Consider the following 27620-nt stretch of genomic DNA (forward strand, 5'->3'; position numbering starts at 1 on the left):
AAGAGGTAACGATTAGAATAAAAAAAAGTGGAATAATAGTAGTTTATGTGGCTGCTATAAAATTAAACACATTATAATATGAGTGTGGGCTTATGAAACGAGCTGAAAGCAAGTTTCAATGTGACACAAGTGTTTTAATGCCTAATTACGTACAGTTACATACACTGAGTAATCAATCCACATATTATAAGCTCATTACATCTGCAATGTTCGTAAACATTTTGGTCATAATGTTGTATTTAGACAAATTAGTTCTTGGACTCGTGGATTGGGGTCAAACTGAACGCCTTATGCAGTCAATTCCTTTACATCAGTAAGTTAGTATGGCTACATGGGTATTTAAGTGGGGGCATTAATTTTACTATGGGGCTATAGCAGTTTACAAAACTGAGACGGAAAATAAACTTACAGCTTCCTTCCTGCTCTTGTTCAAACAGAAGGACCGGGCGAGGAACGGATCAGCATAACCGCACGTGCAGTCCTGGATGAGGTTCTGCGAGAGCAGTTTATGCGTGATGGCGCCAGCTGCTGTTTGGAGGAACTGCTTCTGCTGGCCGGGGTTTAGCTTCAGGTAGTTGGTGGATGAGAGTGTGATGCCGTCCGTCTAAAACGAGAAATGAGTTAGTGGTATTTATTTACACTAAAAACATTTTTCTATTAGCCTATAAGAATGTTCCACTGTTGGGCAAAAGCCTCCCCTCTCTTCCGCCATTAGATCCAACGAACACTCTTGCCACTCTTCACAAAACTATTTAGGTCGTCCCGTCATCTCAATCTTGGTTTTCTTCTGGACCGTCCGATATCCATCCTATGGGATCTAGTCTTTGGCTAGTTTGGCCCAGCAACCAAAAACATCATTAACCAAAATAGAATAAAATACCTAAACCAGGTGGTTTAAGTTAAAAATTACCTACAAAATCAATGCCAAAAGACTTACCGATTCAGCGAATTCAATGCAAGAGTCCCTGCGGATATCCAAGCTCTGCCTAAGTTGCTCCGACTCTCGGCTCTGCTTCTTGTCTCCCAACAGCAGCACGGCTTCATCAGTCCATCCGACGACCTGGTCGGGGCTCTTGCCGCCGCCGATCTGAAGGCCGTCGGTGACGGTGATCAGGGTGTGGGTGTAGGCGTTCTCGGCGAAGAGGGTGTTGAAGGCTTGGCTTTGGAAGAAGCTGACCTGAAAAATATATGTTGTTTGAAACAGTGACTCTTTGAGATGCCTAAAACTGGTGATATCTAGTACCTTTGGTTTTTGGTTCCTCGTCTCAAAAGTTTGCCAACCTTAGCGAGTTATGAAGAAATACCTAAAGTTATTTACATTTTGAAAATAATTATACATGTTGATTCATCATCATCATCATCAGAATCTAACACATTTTCAATGGGGCACCCCATGGCACCGGATAACGAATAGTTTGTTTGCTTGTTTGGTAATAGTACCGAAAGCTTGCATCTTCATTTGACTAGATACGATAGTAGATACTCAATCTACACATGACTGGAGAATCTGAAGTCTATCATAATTTTGCTTGTGATTTCAAACTTTAATTTAAAAGACAGAGTTTCAAAAGTTCAGTTTACTTATAATGGGTGCTAAGAAAAGATTAATTATGTTTCATGAAGCCTGTCGTGTCCCAGTGCCGGGCAAGGGTCTCTCCAATGATGTCAAACCAGCGCTGTATGTGATCACTCTTTCAAGAAGGAGTCTAGTTCATCCCGCCTTTGCCTGCGGGGTCTGTCAGATCCCTGATTCAAGTTTTCAGGCTCTCTCTCCGTAGTTGCCCTCTCGTTGACCCACAACTTATTCGGCATTTGGTAGACTTGACCACCTACCAGTGAAATGATAGCAGCTAAGAGAAGATAATTACCAGTAAGTCTTGAGGCTTGCAATGCTCTCCTACAACATTGATGGCGTGTTTGACAGCACCAGGGCGCAGCGGCAGCTCCAGCACTGAGTGGTATCCAGCCACCACGTTGGTAAGACCTGCGATAAATAAAATAAAATAGATGAGTATTTGGAGACAATTTTACTAAGCAAGGATAAAGGAAAAATAAGCGTTGATGAAGAGATAAGCGATAAGTACCCAAGGCTTGATGTTTATTGATAAAGTGCAGATAGAGCGAAGCAAAAGAAAAAGAGCAGAAAAACTGGTCATATCGAGGATTGGGAGAAAAGCCTAGAAACCCTAGCGCATGATGTAAAAGAAAAAGAAAAGGTCAATAAAGTACATACTTTATTGATCTCATCGTTATAAACATCAATCTTTCAACAGTTTCTACGCAATTGGACAATACACGCTTATCTAATTAAACTATTTAAGAAAAAACTGGAAAGGTAATGTTTTATTTTAAAAGAAGTACCAATAACTATACGTACAGTATACGTATAACTACTTACTGTTGATTGAATAAATAATTTGTTTATTTTTTAACGGAGGAGAATATCGTGTACGATTTCCACATAATTCTTGCACGAAAAAGTGCTGAGTAACATGTAATATAGCAGAGCATAAAGTAATGAAAGGATAAAACCCTTACCGAACAGTCGTTTGAGGTCTTCAATAAAGTCCAGGATGACCCTTTGGGCCTGGTCGGCCTTCTCGCAGCCGGTGACGATGTGTTTGATGTGCTCCGAGCGGCTCTCGTCGTTGAACTGAACCTTCGGGTTCTTCAGTTTCACTGCAGAAAGAAAAAGCGTTACTAACTCACAGTACCCTTTAACCTATAACAATTTATCTATGTATAGGTCAACGTTACGCGTACAAAAAGGAAACCAAGAAAAAGGTGTATAAAGAGTCGAAGCCCAGCTGTTAAATGTATTATAAAATTCTCTTGATTAACTGCCTTACTTTATTGGGTAATTGCTAAATGTATAATTAAATGTTTCTGGAACTTGATTGAAATAACTGGATTTAAATCCATACTCATGGTAGCTTACCCCTAATCATTCCCTATCGGGAAAAAGATGATATCTAATTATTCTAAGCCTGAATATGATACTTACGGTCAGTATCGTAAATGACAGGGTACGGGAACTGAGGAGTGATTCCGGTGAGGTAGATCTTGATGTCATCGATCTTCTTGGCCTTCAGGGTGTCGACCAGCTGGGAAACCAGAGGTATGGCCAGCTCCTTGTAGCTCTTTTCGGTAGGCTGAAAACAAGTAAATGTTTTAACATAATGTCACTGATACTTAACGCTCAATTTGGCAAACAATGCGGAAGGTCGTGAGTTCAAGCCTCCTTGACAAAAAATTGTCAAAGGTAATGTGCCTCCTGTGCCTAGTTGCCAATTTAATGCTTAAATGATAAAATGTTGAGTCATTAATATGGATCTTAGTTTCATTAGCTCAAGGCTTTTAACGGAATCAAATTTTTATTATTATTATTAGAGGGTTGAAATTGGCAGAAATATGGATGTACCATCATTCCTACTGTAAAGGTAGTAAGTTGCTGTTTGTACCTATGAATTACATACAATTTTAACTTTAATCTAGACTAAAATCTGGCACAGAAGAAGTGAAATTGAATTGAAAAACGGCGTACTCAAAACAAAATATAGCAGATGGCAGTGGATTCGAACTTTGATAGGTTTAACACTAATGTTTTTGCTTCTTACCAAATTTATTTAAATACAACATAAGATATCCTCTGTTGCTTTAACTTACCTTGGTGGTCTCAAAGGTGACAATGATATCAGCCTGTTTCTTCGGCACCTTCAGCTCATAACTCTCGCCTAAAGTCCTGGGTTTGTCGGCGTCCGTGCACTGAACGCAAGCTGGAGGTAGCACAGCAGGAAGCAGGCCGGTCAGGGCGAGGACAGCGTAACCGCGGCCGAGGTCGCAAGCTTGGTGAAGCGCGTTGGCACCATCGCCGGTGACAGCGTGGATGCAGGCTTGTCTGTTGAGGTTAAATAAAATTAAGATATTATTTTGAGTGTAGTGAGCGAAGAGGTGAAGCTCCTCCGAACACAGTCTCACAACATCCAGGAGCACAGCATGGTGCTGATGGTACTCGTACCCCAGTTTTGATTGTAAGTAGCTTTTCGTGCAAGAGGAATAATGAAAAGTACCTGAATGGAGCAGCATCGAGCACAACCGACAACGGGCGAAGAGGCGAAGCTCCTCCGAAGACAGTTTCACAAGCGGCTGGAAGTGCAGCGTGGTGCTGATGTGCCGAATGTTCAGGAGTCTTCACTGGCTGGCAGCTGGAAGCCAGTTTGTAGGCGTTGCCGAATTCACTCTCGGAGGTAGTGATCTAGGGAAATAGAAGTTCAAAAATCAGGATTAGAATACAGAAAAATGGAAAAGTGCATGAAGCACTGTAATACTTTTGAAGCGGTTTTATCAAGACATGCCAAATTCGGGATTCTTTGAAATGCTATGGAGTAAATGATATTAGGTTTCTGACATTTAATCAGGTATAGTTGATACTCATAGATATCTTACCTTGCCGTTGGGAAGCCTGAAGTCGTCATAGGGCTCGTTGTTACCGTCTCCGAGAAGACCGCGGAGTTTGCCCAAGTAGAAGCCAGATACCTCGACGTAGCACACCTGATGAAAGGAAACAATTAGAGAATCATTGACTCAAAAGCCAAGACTAATTATATACCACTAGACCCTACTCATTGTGTTGTGTTCCTGCCGGTGAAGTAAGATTGCCAGAGCTCAATGAGGGAGCGGAGTGTTAGGGTCGGCAACGCGCAGGCGCACATAGGCATACGGATACTGCTTACTATCAGGCGGGCCGTATGATTGTTTGCCACCGACGTAGTATTAAAAAAAAATAAGGGGATTATGACAAGGGATTACATTCAATTAGTTTTTATTCAGTCATTATTCAGAATATAGATGGAAATTATTGTGGCACTTTGGAAACAGTTATTCTAGACATTGCAGAAGATCCTGAGATTATGTGTTGAGTTTCTCTTACCTGGAGTTTGCTGGTGCAGGAAGCCATGATGCCGTAGCGGGAGCCGAGGCCGATGCGGCCATTAGCCATCTTGTAGGCAAACACATCCGTCTCCCATACGGGAAAACCGTGGGCAGCACCATTGTACATAACCTGAAAAAGGATAACAGCTATTTATTTACATATTTATGACCATGGTCAACATCAGATTCGGGATTGACAACATGAAATCGAAAGCAAGATATGATTATAATCAGTACAGAGCTTGTCTCAGCTGACTTGGTACTGATTTTGAAGCGACAGTGTGTGGAAGCACTTTAACTTTGTCGCTTGCCAATTTGGTACATTTGCATGAAAGGACTCTATTTAAAGAGGTAAAATGGAGACAGTAGCATTGGAATAAAGTACTAGCGTTTTAAGAGTAGAAATAGCTGTAATATTTGAGAGATTACTGTACACCCATCTTAAATCTGGTAATTATTGAAAGAGATTTCAAGAAAACTTGTGGTTCTATAGCAAAAGCTCATTATGGATTCAGACCACTAAGAATTAAAAGGGTCAACTGCACAGTCTATCTATCACCTTTAAAGTGTCACAAAAATATTCTACAAGAAGTTTAAAAATTGCTTACCTGTCCGTTGTCCTTAAGCTCAATAGACTTGCCATCCTGGTGCTCCAGAATGAGAGCCTTCGGGTTGCCGTTCTGCAGTTGGATGGCCAACGTGAAGTTCCTGTCGACGTAGTCGTGGGCCAGCACGTAGCGGCAGTTGCCGGGGAAGGTCAGGTGGCGGCCATCAAAGGTGAAGATGTGCTGGCCGTTAACGACCACAGCGCGGACTGTGGGGAAAAGTATAGTAGGTATTATAATATTTGTGTTTTTGACACTTATTTTGATTTAATCATTGGCCAAAAATGGGCGGACTTATTTTAATAAGGCTTAATTAGACTAGTAATCAGACTATGAGACTTAGTAGGTATGTATTTCTTGATACGAAAACTGATGATGGAAACATCTGAATTTATTAGAACCATTGTAGCAGAGAATACAATTTATTAGTTTTAGACCAATATCCTAAGTACATGTTTCCTTTGTAAAAGATAGACTGAATTATAAGCCATGGATTAGAGCTCTAAACTCGCAGTTAAAGATTTAAATAATCTTTGTATACGGATATCTGCCCGTACATATACAAAGATTTGCAAGTGCATCACTCAAGAGCAATGAAAACTGGTCATCGATTTAGGGAATTGTACACAATCTCATTGGTGTTCATTTTTCTTGTTAGACTTAAGATATTTTACGAGTGAAGTAAGTGTTTTGAAGTGTTTCAAAGTAAAACTAGAACTAAAGCTCAACTTACGCTTAGCAGGGATCTCATCAAGCGGGTTCAGGCTGCGCGGGCGGTAGGCTCTGAGCAGGGCGAGGGCGTCAGGCACGTCTCCTCTCAGGAACTGGTTGAGAAGGCTAAAGGATGCTACGCCGGAGATGGACGGTGCGGAGAAGCGGCCGGGGGCGGTAAAGAAGGCGGTCTGTAAATAGGGTGACTTATTACGATGATGATAAAAAACAGCGGTTATTTCGAAACCCCGAAGATTCAACTATGCTTTGGAAATTTTGGCATAAAACTCCCATGTTTCTTCCACTTCTAAGAGTGTCAATCCCATTAAGAAGCAATCAAGTTTTTTAATACATTGATACGCTTTTATGTTTACTTACTGCAAAAAAGAGGAGAACATTAAAAAACCACATAATTCGCTGCAGAAAATCTTTAAGTGGAGTTTGAAGCAGCCCAACAGGGGAAGTCACTCCATCTTAAAGAAAACCAGATTCACTAACTCGTCTAGTAGTAAGTTTTGTTTTTGTGTTCCTGGTGGTATGAAAATTAATATCATTCCCAGAGGATGTACAGTTTTGACATAAAACGGCCCATAATACGGCCGGAATAATACGGAAGAATATTACGGACTTTTATCTATGTGAGCTAGGAGTTTAGGTGCTCAAGCTAACTTAACCAAACCAATATTTTCTACTTACCGGGTTAAGATTGACAATGCCGGGCACGCCAGCCGCATTGACGCGGCCGCGCACGAACTGAACCAGCGAAGTCAGAGCCACAGCGAACTTCTCGTAGATCTGGCGGATCTCCTTGGCGTCATCGCACTTCTCTTGCTTGAGTTTCTATGAGGAACAACGTTTTTGTTAAAGTTTTTTAGACAACAACGTGATTCTTAATTAGCTATCTACTCCAATAATACGCTATTTTGTTGTAGGTACACATAATACATGTCCATTTTATGTAATGTGTTAGGCACACGCAAGAAGAATTCAATCGATAGATGGAAGAAGACTGGTGGAATGATATTAAAATATTATGAGGCATCCATGAGTCGTCATTAACTTGGAATTATTATATCCCACTACGATAGACGAAGAATATTATGAGAATTTAAATTGTTTTTAAAAAGTTAAACTATAATGCCAGTTGTTGCACTATAAATCTCTAATTTATTTAGCCTATCGTAGTCTTGGATGGACGGTCAGGCGAAATAAGGAAAACACCTGGACAATAAGAATACTTCACTGTGTTCCTGTCATGCTGGGAAAAATAAATCACGTTTTTCACGTGACATATGTGATGAAAGTTACCTTCTGTACATAGTTGTGTAGCGCCTCAACGAAGGCCTTGGCTTCGGGAGTGGGGACGACGTCCTGGATGGCATTGTAGACGTTGTTCAGGAGACCAATGACCTGATCGGGCACAGCCAGCTCTTGCCACTGTAGAAGAAAGAAAATCTTAGCAAATTTCCACTTAGCTACGCTCGTAGTCGATAACATGGATTAGCAGTATGTAGCAAAATGCTTCGTTGATTTAGCGCTAATCGTCGTCATTAATTAAATTATCTTTTCTTCTTGCACCACTTTCACATCTCTGTTTAGCACTATGGTTGTCTGGTGGAGAATGTCTTTATGCATTGAGTGTGCCATCTGTATTTAGTCCAATAAAGTATGCAGTGAGTGGAGTAATTATTATCCTTTTTATAGATAGTCGAAAGAAATAAATAATGTCAACGATTACAATTGCGAGCTTTTGCTTGAAAATATTATGGTATGGTATTTGTACAAAGATGTACATATAAGGAGATTTTACTACTTAATTAATGTTCTATGATTTGGGAATAAACTAGTGAAACATTATATTAACTGTCCAAATATTGACATGTCCGATATCCGATAGTTGTCCATAGTCCATCGGTTGTCGAATTATTGGGCCCCTGTAACTAGAATTTCGAAAAGTACGTACACTTTCTTTGAGCGTCTGAACGAAGGGCAACTCCTTGATCTGCTGGGTGATAGCGCTGCAGATCTCTCCAGCTCTGACGCGGAACTCCTTGAGCTGGGCCACGACCAGGCGGGTCAGGTCTAAAAAGAAATGGTTCAAGTTATAAAATGGTATCAATATAAAAAAAATTATGATCTTTTGGACGTTTGATGTTTCCTTATAGGAGCTATGTTCAATAAATATATACCCAGTAAAATAAACAGGACAATTCCACAAAGAGAGTTTGACAAAAACTACGAGTATTTATGGCCAAAAGATTAGATGCCAATCGCAAACATAAACAAACAATTGATGAAATTTTTACTCCACTCACCCTTGAAAATCTCAGCAATTGTGTTGGTCAGCTCTTGCAACTCAGCCTTGTGTTTCTCGAAGAAGTCGGTGACGAGGGCAGCGAAGTGTGCCACCACGTCGATAAGGCCGTCCAGGTACTCTCGGACCAGGGCCGCTGCAGTCTGGTACAGTTGCTTGAGTTGGGGTTCGATCTGCAAAGGAATGTTGATTGATTTTCAAGATAGAAAAATTTGGAAGGGTAGCATTAAGTCGTCCCTTTTCTACTGACTGTTCTCGAAGATTAGCAAAATTATTCACGACATGAATATGCAGATGACTGCTGAGTGCAGAATAGGATAATACTGTTAGTTTAGTCTTGTAGGTGCTATTATATTTGAGGAGTTTTATATTTATATCGAAATCAACAACACTGTACTTACATTCTTTTCGTACAAAGCCTCGATCTTCTGGCAAGTTTCCTTCAGGGTGGCATACGTCTGGTCGACCAGGGGTTTGGTGCTCTTGACAATATCTTCGATGGTTCTGGCGATGATAATGTAGATTTCTCCTCTAAAAATGGAACGGAGGCGTTATATAAATAAATGAAAGGCCACGTAAGGGGACATAAAGGACTAGAAGATAGATTGAGAATTGAGGCGCGATAGTATCTCAACCACGAGATAGGCTAACCGTATTTTTCTAACTGTAATTAGAGAGGGACGGATGGTCTATTAGAAGGGCGGGATACTATCACGCCGCTCCTGAGCTAGGCTTACAGGGTTCGCGAATTACTCCTTCTTATCTTAAACTCATCTAGGCCTATAATCTTCAAGGCCCTCTACTTTTTTTTTTATACCACGACGGTGGCAAACAACCATACGGCCCGCCTGATGGTAAGCAGTCACCGCAGCCTCTGGACACCTGCAACTCCAGAGGTGTTACTACGTGTGCCCTCCTTTTTTGTAACGGATTTCTGCCGTGGCCGAACTTATTGTTTATATTTTTTGGGCATTCCCTTCCAGTCATCCAGTGGCTTAAAGAAATCTATAAGGCATTAATACTTACAAGAAGTGGAAGGTGTCCTTCAGGACCTTGTCGTTGGCGATCTCTTGGTTGAGCTTGGAAAGCTCTTCCTCGAGCGACTTCTCAATATTCTTGGCGGTGGGCTCGACGCGCTTGAGGGTGTCCTTGAAGTCCTTGCTGGCCTTCTCTCCGAGCTCCTTAATGCGGTGCTCCAAGGTGGAGAGGTCATTCTTGAGGGCATTCTAAAAAAACAGATATGTTGCACTTATATGTTGGACTGAAATGCTGGTGATCGGGTTTAAAATTAATATAATTTAATCGGTCTTTAAATTCGACTCAAAATTAATTTGTTATTAATGATATAAGTCCGAGGGTAGTTTTACTAGCATTTCAACTGCTTTCAGAGTAATTGGCACCTGATAATGAAAATCCACCGTACTAGAAATGTACGGTTGCCAATAAGTAAACAGACGAATTATACAGGAAGTTGTCCTTGTCAACTTGATGAAATGGGCGCCATATCAGTATCACTTTTTATAAATTAGTTATACTCACCACGAAGTAGTTGAAGTTCTCCTTGGATACGCCGTACTCGCTCTTGACCAGGTTGCCGTCAAGATACAAGGCGCCATGGATGATGTTCTTCTTCAGGTTCGGCAGCACAATGTCAGCGCTGATGTCTACGCGCTTCTCCGGCTCAATATGGCCGACCACGGTCAGTCTTCGGCCGTTGTCGTCTGCAAGTCCCGATATCAATTAGTAAAAGATTACTTAAGGTCAAAAAATACCTACAGACAGCTATTATAACTCTTTTAAGTCTCACATTAGATCAGAAATGGTCAACAGTTATCAAATATCAATGTAAATGTGTCAAGGTTAAAAAACGTCCTGCAGTTCTTTGAAATCACAGGACTAAGTAGATCGAGAGTTGTGGCAATTATCAGCTGTGCCAGGCATAGCCCCTAATCAGTAGTGCAAAGGCATCGAAAAATTGGCATTCAAGTAGGTATTGAAACATACCCCAACGGTGCCTTTTGTTAAGAATATAATTAAAACGTGCTCCATGTGAAACAACTAAAAAAAATCGGCGAAATTTGGAATTTGTGGAACATTAGGATGTTACTACAGAACCCCAAAAAAAACTTGTAAAAAGCGTTCATGGTTAAAAAACATACCACTGTAGCCAGTAGTGAACTCGTAGTACTGGAAGTCTTGGATAATGAAGCGTGCGAGCACAGGCTTGCCTTGCAGCAGGCTGACCTTCAGGTCACCCTTTTGCAGGTTCTCCTTCAGCTCGGATTTGGCTTCCAGGTCGATGACCTTTACGAGGGGAGTGTCAACCTGAAAAGAGATGGTTTGAAATTAGATTGATATAATTATAATGGTATCAGTGGTAAATTATTTGTTAGTCAATTGGATAAGTAAGTTCGTCTTATGATCTATTCGATCGATCAGATTTAAGGATGACTCACGCTACAACGATCCGGGTCTGGGCCGAGGCGTCCGACACTTCATTGTCTATAGAAAGCATCATGTGATCAATGATCACCGATCATAGAAAACGAAGTGTTGGATGCCTCTCTCAGGTCTGTTCTAGCGTGAGTAATCATTTCCACAGGTTTTGTTACGTTGTTTTGTTTTAAGGATTTACACTTTTCATTTTCAATAAGAATAATTCACTCACCAGCAGCTTGACGAGAGACGGGCTGGCTTCCAAGAGAATCTTGGTTTCGCGTTCCTGCAAAAAGTCACAAATTAGGTATCAGGTTTGGACAAAAACGGGGATATTTTTTTTTTTAATCTCTTGATTTTTAGATTAATTTACTTGGTTATGTTATTATATCAGGCGGTAGGCGGATTGTAGCTATTCCTTACGAAAACTGGGATATTTGTGAACGATGATCTCTAAGTAGGTATGTAGGGAAAACATAGACAATCATATTAATATTTGAATTCACCGTTTTGTCACGTAAAAATATAGAATACTTACGTTGCCAAGAGTAGGATGAGAGATGGAAGCGGAAGATTCGAATTTAACGGTGTTCTCGGCCGGGGTGTGGAGTCCTCCCTTGACCTTAATGACGGCCTCCTAAAATGGGACAATAAAATAATTAACACACAAAATATAACCAAATACCTAAGTGAAGACCCGATATGTAATATCAAAAATTTAAATGGCTACTCAGTTTGAAGGATGTTTTAGAAAGCTTATACTATCATAGTCTTTTTTTATTCAACAATTGACTATTTATTAGTGAAATAAGCCGGTTAAGATAATATGACATGTTATTATGCTTACAAAAGTACAAGCACCTCCAATAGCTTTTTTGGGTTATGTTTTGGTATCAGGTAATTAACTTAGTTTTGTTGTACTTAGTGTTGATAGCTTAAAACTACAAAAGATTAGTCAAAACTAGAAATGAATATTTAAGTATCTTTAATTCTTGGGAACTAAATAGCTGTCTCTTCTTTGTTTTTCTAAAACATACAACAAGTGCGTCGGCAGCCATTAAATATAACACAAGTTACGATGTCTTACCTTGCCCAATCTAGGATGGCTGAAGCCCAACTCAGCAATTGCACTATGCGACTTGTCAGCGCCAGTGACATCGACACGGAATCTGGCAGCGGCCTTGTGCTGTGGCTTGTTCTTGTCGGGGTGGAGCTCAATGTGGCCTTGGATGGGGAATGGCAGGGCCTTGTCCGTGGGGTAGGAGACGACGGACTCGAGGGCCAGAACGCGGGTGGGGAGGGTCAGAGTCACGCCGGCGGGGTATTCTGGGGAAAAAGGTTAGTTAGTAAGAATTTCCCACGCATCTCCTATGGGTCTCCAGACATGATGGTTTTTAATAGTTTTCTATCTTGATCGTGATTCTTGATTAAATGGACTGCTACAATTTACTGTCTTGGAAACAGCACTGATAACCGTAGCCTTTATGTCCTTGCAGTCAAGTTTAGGAATTGTAAGTTAACGAACACTGTAGAAAATGGGAGTTTCTTCAATTTAAAATTTAAGTATGATGAAAATTAATCTATGCCTGATTGAACATGCAAATGATTTAAATTTTCAATAATTTAGTCTCTAAGTAAGTCAGTCAGTTTGAGGATAAATTTCCTAGACTAAAATAGCAATGACAATTGACATAAGTCAAATTCACTAATTGCTACTTACTGCCTTGGTCAGGAGTGCTGTACACATGGAGATGGTACTTCTTGTCCTCCTTGTTGATGTGGAGGTCCAGGCTGTACTGAGGTAGCTTGCGCTCCGAAACTTCGTTGTTGATCTGAAGACCGAACTCGGGTGCGAAGCCCAGTTTGCGAAGGTCAACGCCTAGGTTGAACGTGTGTTGGAAGACGCCGGGTTCTGTTGAGAAGAGAGAAGTTTAAAATTAAAGTTATTTAACTATTGATGATGTCTTTGTTTGGGGTAGGAAGAAACTATTCTTAACACCATAGACTCAATAGATTGTGCTTATGTAAGTATATTTTCGTTAGTGTGATTTAAATTGTTACAATAAAAATTACATTTATCTGATTTCACTAATACATTTTGAAGTGATGTCAAGAATATTACTTATTTCTTTTTAAGGATGTTTTTTTTCTTTATATACATGCGGAGAAAAAAAATCATAGGGAAATCGAAGTTCATGAGCTGAAGTAAACCGTAGTAGCTGTCCAGCTCAAGCTCCAGTGAATACTGCAACTTCAACTAAGGTTTAAAAAATAATTTGGATGTACTCACTCTGGACATTGATCTTGGAGTGGAGCTCAGCGTTAGCACACTGCTTCTTCTCTTCGCAGTAGACATAAGAGTTCTTGTACTCCAGATTGGTGACACGGGACTCAGCCACATAGCTACGCTCGCCGATAGCCAGGTTCAGGAAAGTCTAAAAGAAAATGAACATATTGATAAAACGAAGAAAAATATAATATATGATTGTTGATTATGAGACGCTCTCTAGCGTGAGAGAAACATTAGAATATATAGGTAAATACCACTGAACAAGAAATCGATAGAAAGACAGGAGCGAGGAGGGGAAAGATAATTTGACAAGCGTCGAATATTACATAGCATGTTCATTGCAATAGGCTCCGAGATTGCTGTTGATTCTTACCTCAACTCCCTGCTCGTTGCCTTCAGTAAGAAGTGTACGGATGTACTTGAAGTTAGCGGACTTCTGCTCATCCTTAACTTTTACGGATCCTGAACCTTCAATGATAGTCTTCGGGCCTTCCTGTTTGCTAATGAACGAGGTGCTTCCACTGAGGATGTTCTTTCCACCGTTGGTAGCATGGAACTCAAGTCGCTTGCCGCTTCCAGCGTCCTTGCTTGCGATCTGGACATTGTAGTTCTTCCATCCAAGAGCATCAGAGTTGGCCAATGTCTTGAGGTTGATGTCATTGTTTTGAATCTGAGCTTCAGAGACAATGTCGAAGTTGACGTCCTTGATATTTTCAACCTTGATTTCGGCCTTGCCTTGGTGTTGGTTGGGGTATTCTCCCTTAAGGTAGATCCTGCCAAACATCAAATGGTAAGTTTTGAGCAAGAAAAAAAGAGAATACGGAAATAAATAAAGATATATTTTTGTAAATATGTTAGACCAACTAGATTACATGATTGGGATCCTGGATAAGAAATAGGAAGAAAATACATCAAAGAACATTTTCAATTACCTGCTAGTCTTCGGGCTGTTGGGGTTGGTGTACTTGACATCCACCAACGGGTGAGATCTAGAATAGACAACGAGAGACTCGGTCTTGTAGACGCGACCGTCAGCGTCCACGATGATGATGGAGCTGAACGTGTCCGGAGACGGGTTCTGGAAGACAATGATAGTGTAAAAAAATTTGAAACATACTTCATTAAATTTTTAAGTTATAGTAGTTTTAGGGTGGCCCAAAGTTTATCTAGTATCCAGTTACATTAAAAACGCCTGTAGCAGACAGATAGATACCAAAGCGATCCGTAGTTAATTACTCCGTGTTATCAAGTTTGGTGCGGAACACTTAAAATATAAGGTAGTATGCAGTATGGTTTTCTAGAGTCTGTACAGTATAAAAACCTTTTAGCAGTAGTGCTAAAAATGCCAAAATGGGTAGCCATTTCTATTTTTCATGGATAAACTTTCACATGTTATTTCTTCAAGTTTATATGAAGTCAGTAAGATGACTTTAAAATAAACTGACAATCTGTCGATGTACCTTTGAGTTGATGCTAAGCTCCAGTTTCTTAAGCTGGTCGTTCTGAGGAGTGTTGGCCCTGATCTTGACAGCGTATTCCTTCTGTGCAGCTGATGCATCCACCGCGATGTTGGCGCTCTTGCCCTTTCCGTATACTGCTTTCACTTCCGCGCTTCCGGTCTTCTTCTCACCTATACAACAAAATATATTTATAAGAATGTCATGAATAATAATGTAAACCCAACATGGATACAAGACTCACGTTGTCGAGAGAGATTTGTAGACGTATTCTCCATTCTCCAAATTAAGTACCGTCAATTTGAAACTGATTTTGTCCTTGAGGGGGTCACCTCATCATGATAAAACATAGTAAGGTTTATTTGACTGATTGTAAATATGAAACATTTACCATCCAAATCTGCCCTGTAGTTGAAGTCCACGCTCAAAGGATCGACATGGGGCACCAAAACCTTGACTTTGGTGAAGCCGTTTTTAGGTCCGACCTTGCCGTTAGCGTCGAATTTGTACACATCAGCGTTCACTTGGACCGACTGGACTGAAGAGTACTGTAGGAGAATGTGACAGTTACTAACTATGCCTTACAAATATCTAAGGGGATTTTCAATAGGTTTTCTATTGTGTGTAAATAAAATTCCAAGCAAAGTTATGGATGAAACGAGAAGAAAAACTTATAATTCTTTATCAAACAATGGATCCAGATGTAAGCATGCACTCGTAAGATAGCGGTTTACTTCTGGATAATATAATATTATCGAGACACGGTTTAGGTACTCGTAGCTTCTTGAAGACTAACTTATCAGTGAGCGATACGAGAGTACAATACTGATGATAAGACAAGAAAATAATAACTTAAGCTATAAATGATGAACATAATTCTGTAAACCATGTAAATGTTAAAAGAGGTACTTACTTCGAGGTACACACTCTTGGTCTGAGGTACAAGCCAGAGCCAGTTGGAAACGATCTTGATGTCGTGAGCCTTCTCGAATGGCAGACGGAAGCTGACCGTGCTCTCGTCGAGATATCTAGAATTAAATAGAAATTTATACCACGCATATTTATTAAGTTTGTATTTAAGAATTCTGGTAAGCACACAGTCTAGATAAAGCTCTCAGAGTAGTTACTAGTAAGTAGTAGAAATCTAAGAATTTAAAATGTAGCAAGTATGCTAATTGCTTGTTATTACAGTGTCAGTGAAAGTTGCGACAATATGATCGCATACATACTGGTTGGTCTAGTTTCAGTTTAGCAGCAGTTTCGGTTTTTGGGAAGTAGGCCTAGATAGGTTGGTAGGTAGAATATATATTGAACTTACTTCTTATCGCCTTCTCCGGTGACCTGGAGTTCAAATTTGCCGTCCAAATCAAAACCGATGTCGTTGCCGTAGCTACCCTTGAGTCTGTAGTTATCAGAACCCTCCAAGGAGTCAGGGTTGGTGTAGTCGATGCTGCCAGATAGCGAAGCGGGGTTGGGGATCAGGTTGCCATTGATATCAGACTGAAAGAGAAACAAAAATGTTTTAAACCTTTCAGGGCACACCTTATTAGGTATACGGCCAAAATAATCTTTTTTTCTTATACAGAATTTTCAGGACTTAAAGAGGAGATGTTAGAAACTTGCAGTTTTAACTTAAACTTTTAAATCTGGACCGTTAAAAAGTTAAAACAAATTTGAATAGACAACATTTCACAGACACGTATAGTTACAACCAAAACTAATGAAACATTGATAAAGTCAGGTAACCTTTACGTTGGAATGTAAAAATAATATTCTTGATTCTTGTTTTCATAAAATTTGGTGCCTGGAGTAGATTCTAATAGGCTCCTTAACCCTTTGAGCGCCACGCCTATCGTGTGTGACGCGTCATCGTGAACCATCATTGGTGGTGAAAGCGTTAAATGATCCGTGAAAAAAAGCCAAGACAGCAGTAGTTAGAAAAACTAAATTCATTGTGAAGTATTTCAAAGTACAAGTAACTCTTATAAAAGCGCCCACTAACTGGAAACGACACTTATGACAAACTTTATCAATAAGTACCTTAAGTTCAAGCTTGCCCTTGTCACCAGACACCTGGTTCTTAATGAAGAACGTATTCTTCAGCTGCTTTCCGTCCTTGAGCGACAGGCCAAGTTCGCCTTCGTAATGGTAGACGTCCTTCTTGAAATTGCAGTTGTTCAATTTGGATTTGTAGCTAATTTCGGAGGCCGCTCCACCACGCTTGACTGCGTCAGCGAGGATTATTTCAGCGTGGCCGTTATACACCTGAACAAAAAGCAATACATTTTAATTAATTTTAATTTTTTTATCATCTTCATCAACATCCGAAACTTCCTCTCATGGACTACGGGCCATGTTTAAAGCCATAATCACTATTCATTGGTAACATACAGCGAATAGTTTTTCTCACTGTGTGTAGGAATTTTATAAAGTAACTTATACGTTATGTAAAGATGGCAACTGGATGAAGATTGCCAAGAACTAGGGCGGATAGAAACCAATAGAGGAAACCTTTTATCAGCAGTGTTAAGGTAGAGATTACACATTTTTTCGGTGATATACTTACATCATCTTTGAAAGTGATGTCACGGTCGAGTTTCAAGCTAAGCAGCCTCTCAGTAGGCAGGACGATCTCAATCAGCGCCGCGGTCTTGCCAGCAGCCTGGGCGTTGATGTCGTTGTTCACGTTTACGTTCAGTTCAGTCCTCTTGCCGGCGTAGTCCAGTTTGTTTCTGGGAAAATAGAAATTGTATAGGTCGGAATCCTTTCTTTTTTACAAAAGAACCTCCTTTCTTCCAGCAAAGGATGTTCTCTCAGTTTCGAAATTTAATAGTGATTTAAATGATTGTGAAACGCTTCTACAGCTTCTACACCAATTCCTTGTATTTTTCATAAGACAAAATATCGAAATATAATTAAAGACGAAAGATAAATGCAATTAAAATTCCCACGTTTTACTCTATAAATAAATTATAACTTTTAATATGCTTACTTGGAGTCAACCAGCTTGTCAGTGGTCTTCGTCTTGGTTGAGAAAGAAACCTTATCCTTATTGTCCTTCTCAAAGTTCAAGAACACATCAACGTCAGCGTTGTATACCGGGTTCTTCACTTGGAATTTCACATCAGCCTTAATTTTCCGTCCAACATTTTTGAAGTCAACCAAGACAGCCCCATTACCCTTGCCGTCGGCGTCCGTGACAGCGTATTGACCGTTAGCACTGATGGTGTCCTTGAGAATTAGTTTGAGCTCTCCTTTGGAGTTGGCTCCCTTGATGACCTTGAGAAGCCAGTCGAGGATGGCGCCCTTTGAATAGGCAATCTTGGCGTGGGATGAGTACAAGTTGTTGTTGTCGATTACTCCGAGGTCGAATCTGTAAAAGTACGGAATCATTAAAATCAATACATACTACCAAAATAAACTATTTTTTTTAATTCTTTCAATTAATGCTCTATATGTAAAAGCTATTCATAATGATAAGTTTTTTGCTACTCGACATTTGTCTGGAAACGAAACTACTGGATTGCTGTTTTTTAAATAATCTCATTTCCTGTCAGGTATTTTGTTGGTTTTGTGGTGCGCAATAAATAATATTCACTAACTTTGATCCTAATTGACTTTTACTTAATAATATATATCTAGACAAGTGAAAGAGTTTGTGTATCTGGGAACCTTGTTCACTAGGGACGGTAAACATGATGAAGACATTGAAAGGAGAGTGAATGCTGGAAATCGTGTGAATGGGGCACTCAACGCTTTTATGAGCAGCCAGAAGGTGTCGCAAAAAGCACGGTTGGCTGTGCATAGAGGGGTGTTAGTGCCTACACTTATGTATGGTAGCGAAAGTTGGGTATGACAGAAGAAACATCAGAGTGAAGTGAATGCAGTGGAAATGAGAGCGTTGAGAAGTGTGTGTGGTGTAAAATTACAAGATAGAATTAGGAACAGTGTGATAAGGGAAAAGTGTGGACTGAACGAAGATGTAGTGACAAAAATTGAGAAAGGTATGTTGAGGTTTGGACACGTGGAAAGAACAAGTGAAAGAATGTTAGCAAAGAGAGTGTATAAGGGAAAAGTAGAAGAGGGAGCTGGAAGGGGTAGACCTCGGCGGACTTTCTCTGATAAAATCGGGGAAATCCTGAAGAAAGGCCAGGTCAAGAGCACCCTAAACCGACGAGCGTGTATGAGGAATGTCATGAAAGTGAAGGAAACAAAAGAGGTATGTCAGGATCGTAGCAAGTGGAAATCCGTGGTCTCTGCCTACCCCTTCGGGATATAGGCGTGATTATATGTATGTATGTATGTATGTAATATATATCTTTGTTTCTTTCATAATCATTCTCGTGATACAAAATATTTATCACTTTAGTTTACTCACGTAATGTCTTCATTCTTGCCGGCGCCAGCAATCTTCAAATGACCAACTGCTCCAAGATGCACGTCACTGGGCTTGTTCTTGTGAGTGACTACTCCAGAAAGCTCGTATTTGCCAATGTTCTTGACAGCGATATAGTTTTCCAAGTTAGACTTATCAGCAGAGACGATATCACGCTTAGCGAAGACCTCAATACCGTTCTTATCAGCGTTGGCGATCAGTTTCACGCTGTAATCGCCAGGCTGCTTAATCTGAGTTCTGGCTTCTAGTTCGAATTCGGCTTTCTTGTCGATATACTGGCCTTCGATTACAATGTCGACCTTCTTGGGGTCAACTTCACCGTCGAATTTGACCTTTATGGGCAAAGCGTGAACTTCGACTGTAAAAGAAAGAAGAAACTTGTATCGGGTTTGAAAGTTTGAATATAATATATTAGAAATAGTAAACAAAGATTCAGCCGAATTGAAGTCCATTAAAAATATCACATAATGCTGTTTGTAATATCGTAGGGCATACTTACATTTGTTCTTGGTGATAAGGCTGAACTCTGAAGGCTTGGTGTGGTGCTTCAAGAGCTGGTTGAAGGTCACTCGGTTGCGCTGGTCGCGCAGGTCTCCACCATACAACAGGTCTAGGTCGTTATGGATCACCTGAAAGTTAAAAAGTCATGTAGTTAACACATTGAAGGCAAAATTGAATAATATTGAGTAAAAATTTAATGTAAGAATATTGACTTACCGACTCACTCCATTCAGTGTGTCCGCTAGCCTTGAAATTAACAAAAGCGTTCAAAGTATTCTGGAATTCGAGCTTAAAGTCGTGGCCCTTCAATGAACCGCCCAATATTATGTTGTGCTCTCCCTTCTTCGCCTTCAGGTCGATTTCGTAGCTGTAAGGCTCTTGAACGTAGTGTCCGGCGATATCAACAACCTCATTGCCAGGCAAGCTAATCTTAATGCCTTCAAGAGTGTATTTCGATTTAGGTCCATTAACTTCTCTGACCAATTGTCCGTCAACCTTCAAAGATTGCTTGCCCTTACCACCGGGTAGTTCGTATTCGGCGACGGGCTTGAATACGCTGCGCTGCTCGTTACCTTGGACGTTGAAGCCGGCACGGGCGTAATATTGTTCGTTGTCCAAGTTGGCTTTGACCAGTAGGACATATTCGCTGGGCTTGGTGTAGATCGAAACTTGGCCGCCAGCCTTCTTGATTGGAGAATCCAAAGCCAATTTAATGGTCTTTTCTTGTTGGTTGTTGACAAGCTCTCCAGATACCTGAGCGCGACGATTCTTGCCACCTTCAGCCTCGAAGAGCAGTTCAAAACTGCGGCGCTCAGGGTTGTCACCGCGCACGATACCCTTGATATGGTAACCGCGGAGGTCGTTCTTTTCGACGACTATTTTGACCTTGGATGCTCCCGTCAAAGGATAACGGGCAAGGAACTTGGTAATCGAGTTCTGCGCCTCCGGACCAGAAACAGTGAAAGGCACGGAAACCTCTCCGCAGAAAGTGAGGCCAATGAGGCCAGACAGCTGATCGAAGCATCCACTGTAGTCCTTCCTGTCGGCGTCGATCTTGATCGCGATATGTTTCTCCTGTTGTCCCTTCTCAGCAGTGTAGTAAACTAAGTCATTGGAGGCGGTCAGGATCTCTTGCTTGTCAATTGGCAGGGCAAATTGCAGGTCGATACCGCGTCCGTTCTCAAGGACTTTAGCGATGAGGTGTCCACCAGTTGATGAATGCAGGTTGGTAATGACTTTAAGACCAGTAGCAACAGCATCAGCGTCGACAAGGAACAGTCCAGAGATTTCGATATCAGTGCTGGGTACGAGTTTAATGTCGACTTTAGCATTCTCGGGGTTGCGGAGGATTTGGCGAATGTCAACGTTGGTAGCGATATCGACACGAGCAGTGGCGGCACCAATAAGGTCGAGTTTTAGGGGAAGACCGGTGGAGGTCGGATAGACGAGCTCGGCATCCAAGAAGAGAGCATTGGCATGGATTTCCTTCTGGAAGTGCTTGACCTTGTTGATGCCATCGCTGAGTGAGTGGACGAGTTGATCGAGAACGTGGTTGAAGTCGAAGCCCTTGTCGTCGCCAAGAGAGAGGAAGACGGCGTCGGTTCCGAAAAGTTTCACGTAGATGTCCAGGTCCAATTCGTCGTGGTAAGAGTTAGATTCAGCCTTTATCTGTGTTCAAGAATTTTTTTTTATAATTAATAACATTATCAGTTAATTTACTTATTTCGCCTTTTATTGACCCTCTCATAACTCTTTGTAGGCTTACGGATATTAAAAGAAAATAATTAAGTTCTTTTACAATATATTATGTATATGAAATACAAAATTTAGTTAAAAGTAAAAAAAGACCGCTACGCGTATTACGAGTAATTAATTATCTTTAACAATTTTTGCATGAAATCCTAAATACATATCATACTACTTTTTACTAAAACGTGCACGTTATATTTTTATTACAGAGCAAGAATATTCCCAAAGCTACTTACCCGGTTGTCAAAGCTGTCGATCTCAGTCTTGATGGAGCGGCGTCCACGCACACCATGGTTGACCTTGTCCTCTGCTTCCTTGAACCTCTTCTTGAGGTCGTCGTAGAGGGATTGCGGGTCCTCGGTGCGGAGGAAGCTGCGGGGGCCGAGGAAGTGTTCCACCACGCGGTCCAGGTTGCCTTGACGACCTCCCAACTGAAGAGGAAATTAAATTATAAAATGACTTGATTGCAAATTGTAACTTTGGAAGATTACATAAACTCACGACAAAAATGAAAAACTCTGAATGATTATTGTTTAGAACTTTCCTATTTATTACGATATGTCAAAAATGAATACTTTATTGATCTAAAAATTAGTCTGTCAACGAAAAACTTGATAATCTACCAAATTTGGTTTTTATTGTTCGTATTCGCCTCAATTTCAAAGATTTCTCGCATAACGCTGAGCTACATCCCCGGCATAATCTTGTAAGATTTTGTTAACTTTAGAATTTTAGTCATCCTCATTTATATCATTTTTACAAAAGTTACCTCGAGAAGGTTGAAGTTGTGTCCGAAGACCTCAGTGGTCAGGTTCAGGCTTGCGGAGCGCGGCAAGAAAGAGTTCTGCGAGTAGATTACGCTCTGCTCGACGTTGCCGCCGACGCCAAGAGCGTCAATGTTGTAGGAGGCTTCGCGGTAGAAGGAGTATTTCCTGATGGAGTAAAAATTGGTAGATAAGTTGGGAAAAACGTTATTAAAAAGCAAACCCAACTAGCATCGAAGATGGTCAAAAACGGGGACGGCTGAAGAAAAAAACAAGAAGGAAAAGATAAGCTAGTATATATATGTATAGATTATATAGTAATGTTTAAAATGCTCTATTCCCGCAATATATCCATTATACAAAGAAAAGTCAAAAATAATGAACGGGAAGTAAAATATCCCGGTAGAAAAATTACCTTCAGCAAATACTGTACGTACAAACCTAAATAAAGAAAAAAGAAACAGCGTAATGAGTTACCTGTCATCAACGTTGAAACGGTTGGGAGTGCGGATCTGGCCGTAGTGTTCGCGGGCATGGCGCTTGTCGGGGTTTGCCGATGCTCGGATGTGGCGCAGGCTGGTCGTAATGTAGCGACCGACTACAAATGGAATGTCAATATTATAGCATTTAGTAAAACTTCCTTTTCCCACTTGTATGGTCTTAGTAAAAAAGTGAGATATAGCAATACATTGTCATGTTTTTCAGGAATGATAATAGCTTGAATTTTAACATAATCTGAAGGACTAAGAGTTGCAAAAGATTTTATATCCCCATGAATTATTTATCTAATGCCGTTAAGGTTAATTATTTGGTCATCATTAGATTATTTTATCTATTCTTTATTATCGTACCTCCACCTTACAGAAAACCGCAGCCAAATAACACTAGACCCTACTCATAGTGTTGTGTTCCTGCCGGTAAGTAAGGTTTAGGGTCGGCAACGCGCATGCAACTCCTCTGGAGTTGCAGGCGTACATAGGCTACGGAGACTGCTTACCATCAGGCGGGCCGTATGCTTGTTTGCCACCGAAGTAGTATAAAAAATTTTATCGCTTCTTTACATGGCGACCGTGGCAGGACAAGTGAAGTTATGATCTTACTGTTGTATTGAACGAGTTAAAATAAAGTAATTCACAATCTTGTAACAAATCTAGAGATTGTTGGGCGTATTCAACATTTAAGATTTAGAATAAGTTTGAATGTTATTTTCATAATAAAAAAAATGATTTTGATTTTGTTTACAAACTAAACTATTTGAGCGCAACTTTTATATTGTGAATTCTGTGAAAATCTATTTCTTGGTTAGATTATTATTTTAATATTTTACTTGGGCGAACGTGGCGTGGAACTAACTGTGAAGTTAGGGTTCCCCACGGTAGATAATATTGTAAACCTTAATTTTAAATTAATTGCAACTATTGCAACATGGTTAACGGGTCTTCTGAATATTCAGTAGAAGTTGATGGCATACCTTGGTGAACAGGCTCGTTGTCCAAGAGCTTCTTGATTTCGGAGGCAGACTTGCCGCAGGGGCACTCAATGACGGCCTGGTAAGCCTTGATACGGATCTCGGAGTCCAGTTGGGTGTTCTTCAGTAGGTCCAATGCGGTCTTCTTGATCTGAAGCGCGAAGGGATATTATTTAAAAAAAGTTGTTTGCGTTCTCTTTTAACTGAATATTTATCTATCCCTCTATAAGTTCAAATAAATCTGTCAAATATATAAAATGTTTAAGTCTCAGGTAAAATAAAATAAATGTTAAAATAAAAAAATAATAATGTGTTATGTGTTGTGTATGTTAATAATGTGTTATGTTAATAAGGTAAATGTTAAAGTAGGAGGATGTGCAGAATTACTACTAAAAACAAAAGTACGCGTTATAAAATAAAGACAGTAATGAAGTGTCTTCTTCAAGAACGAAATTCTAAGACACGGTCGCACATGCCACGAGCACAAATAAACAGACAGTCAGGCAGAATCGCACCATAACGATTTTTTCATTTTTTGGTACAGAACCGTAAAATTAAGTCAATAGTTAGTTCTTACCTTAGCAGAGCAAGGATCAGCCTGGAAAGCCTCAAGCGCGGCAGCCTTAACCCTGTTTTTGACGGTGGGATCGACCGCGCAGTGCACGATCTTGTCGATGAGGACGTCCTCCAAGTGTCTGATGTTGCGAATACCCTTCAGGACGGCTACGATCTGTAAAAATAAGGTTAGAACAGAGCTATTTATTGAGTTTAAATATTACGTATAACTGGCTAAAGTTTTGACTTCATAAATTAAAACAATTAAAGGTAGTACGTATGCGATGCTGTCCAAAAAAATTTCACCGCAATACAGTGTTGCAACGCTGCAAGCGCGATGAAAACCTTCGGGCCCGACATGGGTTTACGGAAGATTGTTATAAGTTAGTTAAATAACTTTTATTGCTGTTTTAATGAAATAATTTTCTACTTACTGTTAGGATTTGTTAGTAGTAGTAAAGAGCCGTAAAAATAAATATATCTAGACCGAATCGCTCTTAAGGTCTGGGCAAGATCGCAACAACCATTCCATGAGAACGGCGCGAGACCCATCGAAATCCAGCGGTGGAAGTATTTCGGCTGTAATGATTACGATGTTGATAATGAAGCATATGTTCATGTAAGTAAAATAATGTAACATGACATGACTTACAGTGTCTTCCTCAAGTTTGCTCTTCGCCTTGCAGCCACCGAGCTTAGCAGCCAGCTTGGTGCTCAGCGCAATGATGCCCTCGTTTTTCCTGTGATGGCACTCGTGGCTACGGCAGTAGTAGCCGGCCAGCGCGCCGACGCCGAGGTACGTGTCCTTGGGGATGTTTGGGAGGTCCAAAAGGGACTGTGGAAGAAAATTAAACAAATTAAATTTGACAAAATAGGATACATACTGACGGCTTATTTGTCACTCCATCGCTCTAATATGTGGATAGCAAAATTTAGATTTTCGATGTTTGCGATAGGGGCCTATCGGAATGAATGACAAAAAAAGAGATATACATATTTCATTCGCTTAAGAAACTTCAAACATTTTTAGTAGTTTTCGATTTAAGTGTGAGTTTATTGTAGAACAGTGAGACACGTTAATGCGATATTGAGGTTTCAAAACACAAGCGGCGTAAGTTCCGACACTAAATTCTCAAGACCATGGAGCTTGTAATCTACCTACTTCAACCCTTTGCTATTATTTTGAGTGCACCTACTATTTTTTATTTTGATTTTTTTTATATTAAAAACTGATCGGCGATTGGCTCTAGTCACACCGGATGGAAAGTGAAGACAGGACCTAAGATGGAGCTTACCGGTTCAGTAGTAGCCTATTCACTCTTGCTTTAAAGAGACCGAGGTCATATTTATCAGGGAATACAGATGGCGGGAGCGCATTCCATTCTTTAGCCATCCGTAACAAAAAAGAGGAGGAGGAGAGGAGCAGAGGAGGCTTATTAGAAGTCAATCCCGAATTCTAATTCAGATCGGAAACTAGTTAGAATATTTAGCTTTGCCCGAAGGTTGACTGATAGAGAATGCCTTGTAGCATTAAGTCCACCTTTTGTACGTTTGTATTTTCTTTTGTGCAATAAAGATTAAATAAATAAATAGGTACTCACAGTAGCAGCCTTCAGCGCCTCATTGTTGACGTGCTGCGCGTTACCAAGGGACAGGAACACGATCTGCTGCTCCAAGGCATCTAGCTCTTTCTGCTTGAGGATCTGGATGGATGCCTCGATGCTGTTGCCGGTGCCGGTGCGGAGGAGACCGTCGATGAATACGCGCCTGGGTAAAGAGTTTTGGTGAATCAGAGCGATAGGCCGAGGAAAGACGGGCTAAGACAAGACAAGAGTCTGCAGCTAAGGATAAGAAAAGGAAGTAATTTGTTTGTTGGAACGAAAACAAAGTTTCGAATGATAGGTATCTTAATAAGTTCGCCTTTTTTGTATTTAATTTACTCTGTAGTTCTAAAGAAAGAAACGGTTTGATAACTGTAATTAATTCTTTCTTAAGAGAGCAAACGTATGAGACAAGGAATAGATTCTTGATAGCAAAAAATCACTATGTAGAATTGTTTTGTAAAACAAGTTGTTTTCATAAACGTTAGTATATTTTAATCGTGATTTATTAATTTAGTTAGTGCTGAGTAAGACAGCATACATAATTGTAAACTACTTGAGCTTACTAAGGCTACTTACTTTTCCAAGCTGTTGCCTTTGACAGCATTGAAGATCTTGATCAGGTCATCCTTGCTGGTAGGCTTCAAAATCCTGACGAGCTGAGCGAAGTTGCCAGCAGACTTAGAGCTGGCTTCAGATCCACAAGTCTTCGCGGTTTCCTTGACCTGAGCCAAAGCAGCTTGGTAGTTGCTCTGTTCCGAAATAACACCGTGGGGGTTCTCAAAGATGATGGTGCGGACTTGAGTGAAGGCACCAGCGTCGGCTCCCGCTGACTTGCCAGTCAGGGTCAGTTTGGTGTGGACCTTGGAGCGGGCACCGTTCTCGCCAACGGAGAAGGGGCGGTACAGGTATTCCTCAGTGGCTGAGACTTTCTCGGGAACTCCGTTGTTGACCTTGGATTCTACATTGAGGATGGATTGGAGCACTTGGGTGTCGGCGATTTGCTAAATGAGAAAAAAGTTTGGTTACAATAGTGAAATATACAAAATTTTCGTCTTAACGACAACATCAAGCAATCAATGTACGAGTACAATTAACAGACTGGTCAACTTTTGATATGGCGGTGGCAGCAATAATTTTATAGGAAATTATAACACGAGCAAAGTTTTACAATGTTAGTACCTAGTGGCATTTCAATGTAAGTAACAGGTCTTAAGTGTAAGTTGTCTAATTGTGCTTTATATTCTGATCTGAGATTAAAGTGCAAATGACCTTAAAAAAGTGTTCAATTAATTTTAGCGATTTTAACTTCTTCCTCCATATTTAATCCTAAATTGTGAACAATCTATTAACTATTTTGAACTTACAGCGTTGTCACTAGCGACGGAATACATCGGGTTGTTCTGTCCCTGCTCGCGATGCGTACAGCGAGAGAGGTCACGAGTCCTGTGTACCAACACAGCGCCACCTTCTTGTGAGGATGAAGCGTCGGTGGGGCAAGCGCCGAATACGTCGACCTGAGAAACATGGACGTAAATATACTTAGTGATTTATATACTTAGTAGAATTCCGGAAAGTGTAATAAAACAGTGAAGACGGATTTAGTAATGAGAGTCATAAACCAAAAGTCTCTAGCCGTGAATTTAAATCTCATGTCAGTCATCCAAATGATAATAAGTTTATGGTACTCCAGAGAATGCGAGTCACCGCCGTAAAACAGTAGAGAGGCATAAAAACCAAAGACTAGTTTTAGCAAGCTGCAAAACAGCAGTAAGAGAGCAAGCGGAGGAAGGAGTAACCGGCCACTTTTCGAAAGCCTTATTGGGACCGTCTAAAGTGCA

General features: G+C 40.5%; 1 protein-coding gene across 1 annotated transcript in view; it reads right to left on the reverse strand.

Annotated features, from left to right (window-relative positions):
- Nucleotides 1–27620, reverse strand: part of LOC133530597 (apolipophorins) — a 45208-nt gene that overhangs the window by 952 nt on the left and 16636 nt on the right. The window contains exons 5-49 of the mRNA XM_061868564.1: nucleotides 27147–27296; nucleotides 26359–26783; nucleotides 25780–25945; nucleotides 24831–25013; nucleotides 24201–24353; nucleotides 23627–23774; nucleotides 22633–22753; nucleotides 22161–22323; nucleotides 21628–21822; nucleotides 19859–21310; nucleotides 19641–19770; nucleotides 19124–19499; nucleotides 17738–18118; nucleotides 17312–17477; nucleotides 16786–17010; nucleotides 16064–16245; nucleotides 15659–15773; nucleotides 15137–15293; nucleotides 14749–14918; nucleotides 14221–14366; nucleotides 13662–14061; nucleotides 13289–13433; nucleotides 12719–12910; nucleotides 12086–12324; nucleotides 11537–11635; nucleotides 11231–11284; nucleotides 10722–10887; nucleotides 10102–10283; nucleotides 9589–9788; nucleotides 8964–9093; nucleotides 8564–8735; nucleotides 8212–8330; nucleotides 7557–7685; nucleotides 6945–7088; nucleotides 6271–6439; nucleotides 5541–5746; nucleotides 4931–5062; nucleotides 4447–4551; nucleotides 4071–4255; nucleotides 3667–3898; nucleotides 3005–3152; nucleotides 2539–2679; nucleotides 1869–1984; nucleotides 938–1177; nucleotides 410–604 (exon numbers count right to left, since the gene is read on the reverse strand). Coding sequence (XP_061724548.1) covers nucleotides 410–604; nucleotides 938–1177; nucleotides 1869–1984; nucleotides 2539–2679; nucleotides 3005–3152; nucleotides 3667–3898; nucleotides 4071–4255; nucleotides 4447–4551; nucleotides 4931–5062; nucleotides 5541–5746; nucleotides 6271–6439; nucleotides 6945–7088; nucleotides 7557–7685; nucleotides 8212–8330; nucleotides 8564–8735; nucleotides 8964–9093; nucleotides 9589–9788; nucleotides 10102–10283; nucleotides 10722–10887; nucleotides 11231–11284; nucleotides 11537–11635; nucleotides 12086–12324; nucleotides 12719–12910; nucleotides 13289–13433; nucleotides 13662–14061; nucleotides 14221–14366; nucleotides 14749–14918; nucleotides 15137–15293; nucleotides 15659–15773; nucleotides 16064–16245; nucleotides 16786–17010; nucleotides 17312–17477; nucleotides 17738–18118; nucleotides 19124–19499; nucleotides 19641–19770; nucleotides 19859–21310; nucleotides 21628–21822; nucleotides 22161–22323; nucleotides 22633–22753; nucleotides 23627–23774; nucleotides 24201–24353; nucleotides 24831–25013; nucleotides 25780–25945; nucleotides 26359–26783; nucleotides 27147–27296 — 9444 coding nt within the window. The remainder of the gene's footprint in view (nucleotides 1–409; nucleotides 605–937; nucleotides 1178–1868; nucleotides 1985–2538; nucleotides 2680–3004; nucleotides 3153–3666; nucleotides 3899–4070; nucleotides 4256–4446; nucleotides 4552–4930; nucleotides 5063–5540; nucleotides 5747–6270; nucleotides 6440–6944; nucleotides 7089–7556; nucleotides 7686–8211; nucleotides 8331–8563; nucleotides 8736–8963; nucleotides 9094–9588; nucleotides 9789–10101; nucleotides 10284–10721; nucleotides 10888–11230; nucleotides 11285–11536; nucleotides 11636–12085; nucleotides 12325–12718; nucleotides 12911–13288; nucleotides 13434–13661; nucleotides 14062–14220; nucleotides 14367–14748; nucleotides 14919–15136; nucleotides 15294–15658; nucleotides 15774–16063; nucleotides 16246–16785; nucleotides 17011–17311; nucleotides 17478–17737; nucleotides 18119–19123; nucleotides 19500–19640; nucleotides 19771–19858; nucleotides 21311–21627; nucleotides 21823–22160; nucleotides 22324–22632; nucleotides 22754–23626; nucleotides 23775–24200; nucleotides 24354–24830; nucleotides 25014–25779; nucleotides 25946–26358; nucleotides 26784–27146; nucleotides 27297–27620) is intronic.

The sequence above is a fragment of the Cydia pomonella genome, chromosome 23 (assembly GCF_033807575.1).
Source record: "Cydia pomonella isolate Wapato2018A chromosome 23, ilCydPomo1, whole genome shotgun sequence".
Taxonomy (NCBI): Eukaryota; Metazoa; Arthropoda; class Insecta; order Lepidoptera; family Tortricidae; genus Cydia; species Cydia pomonella.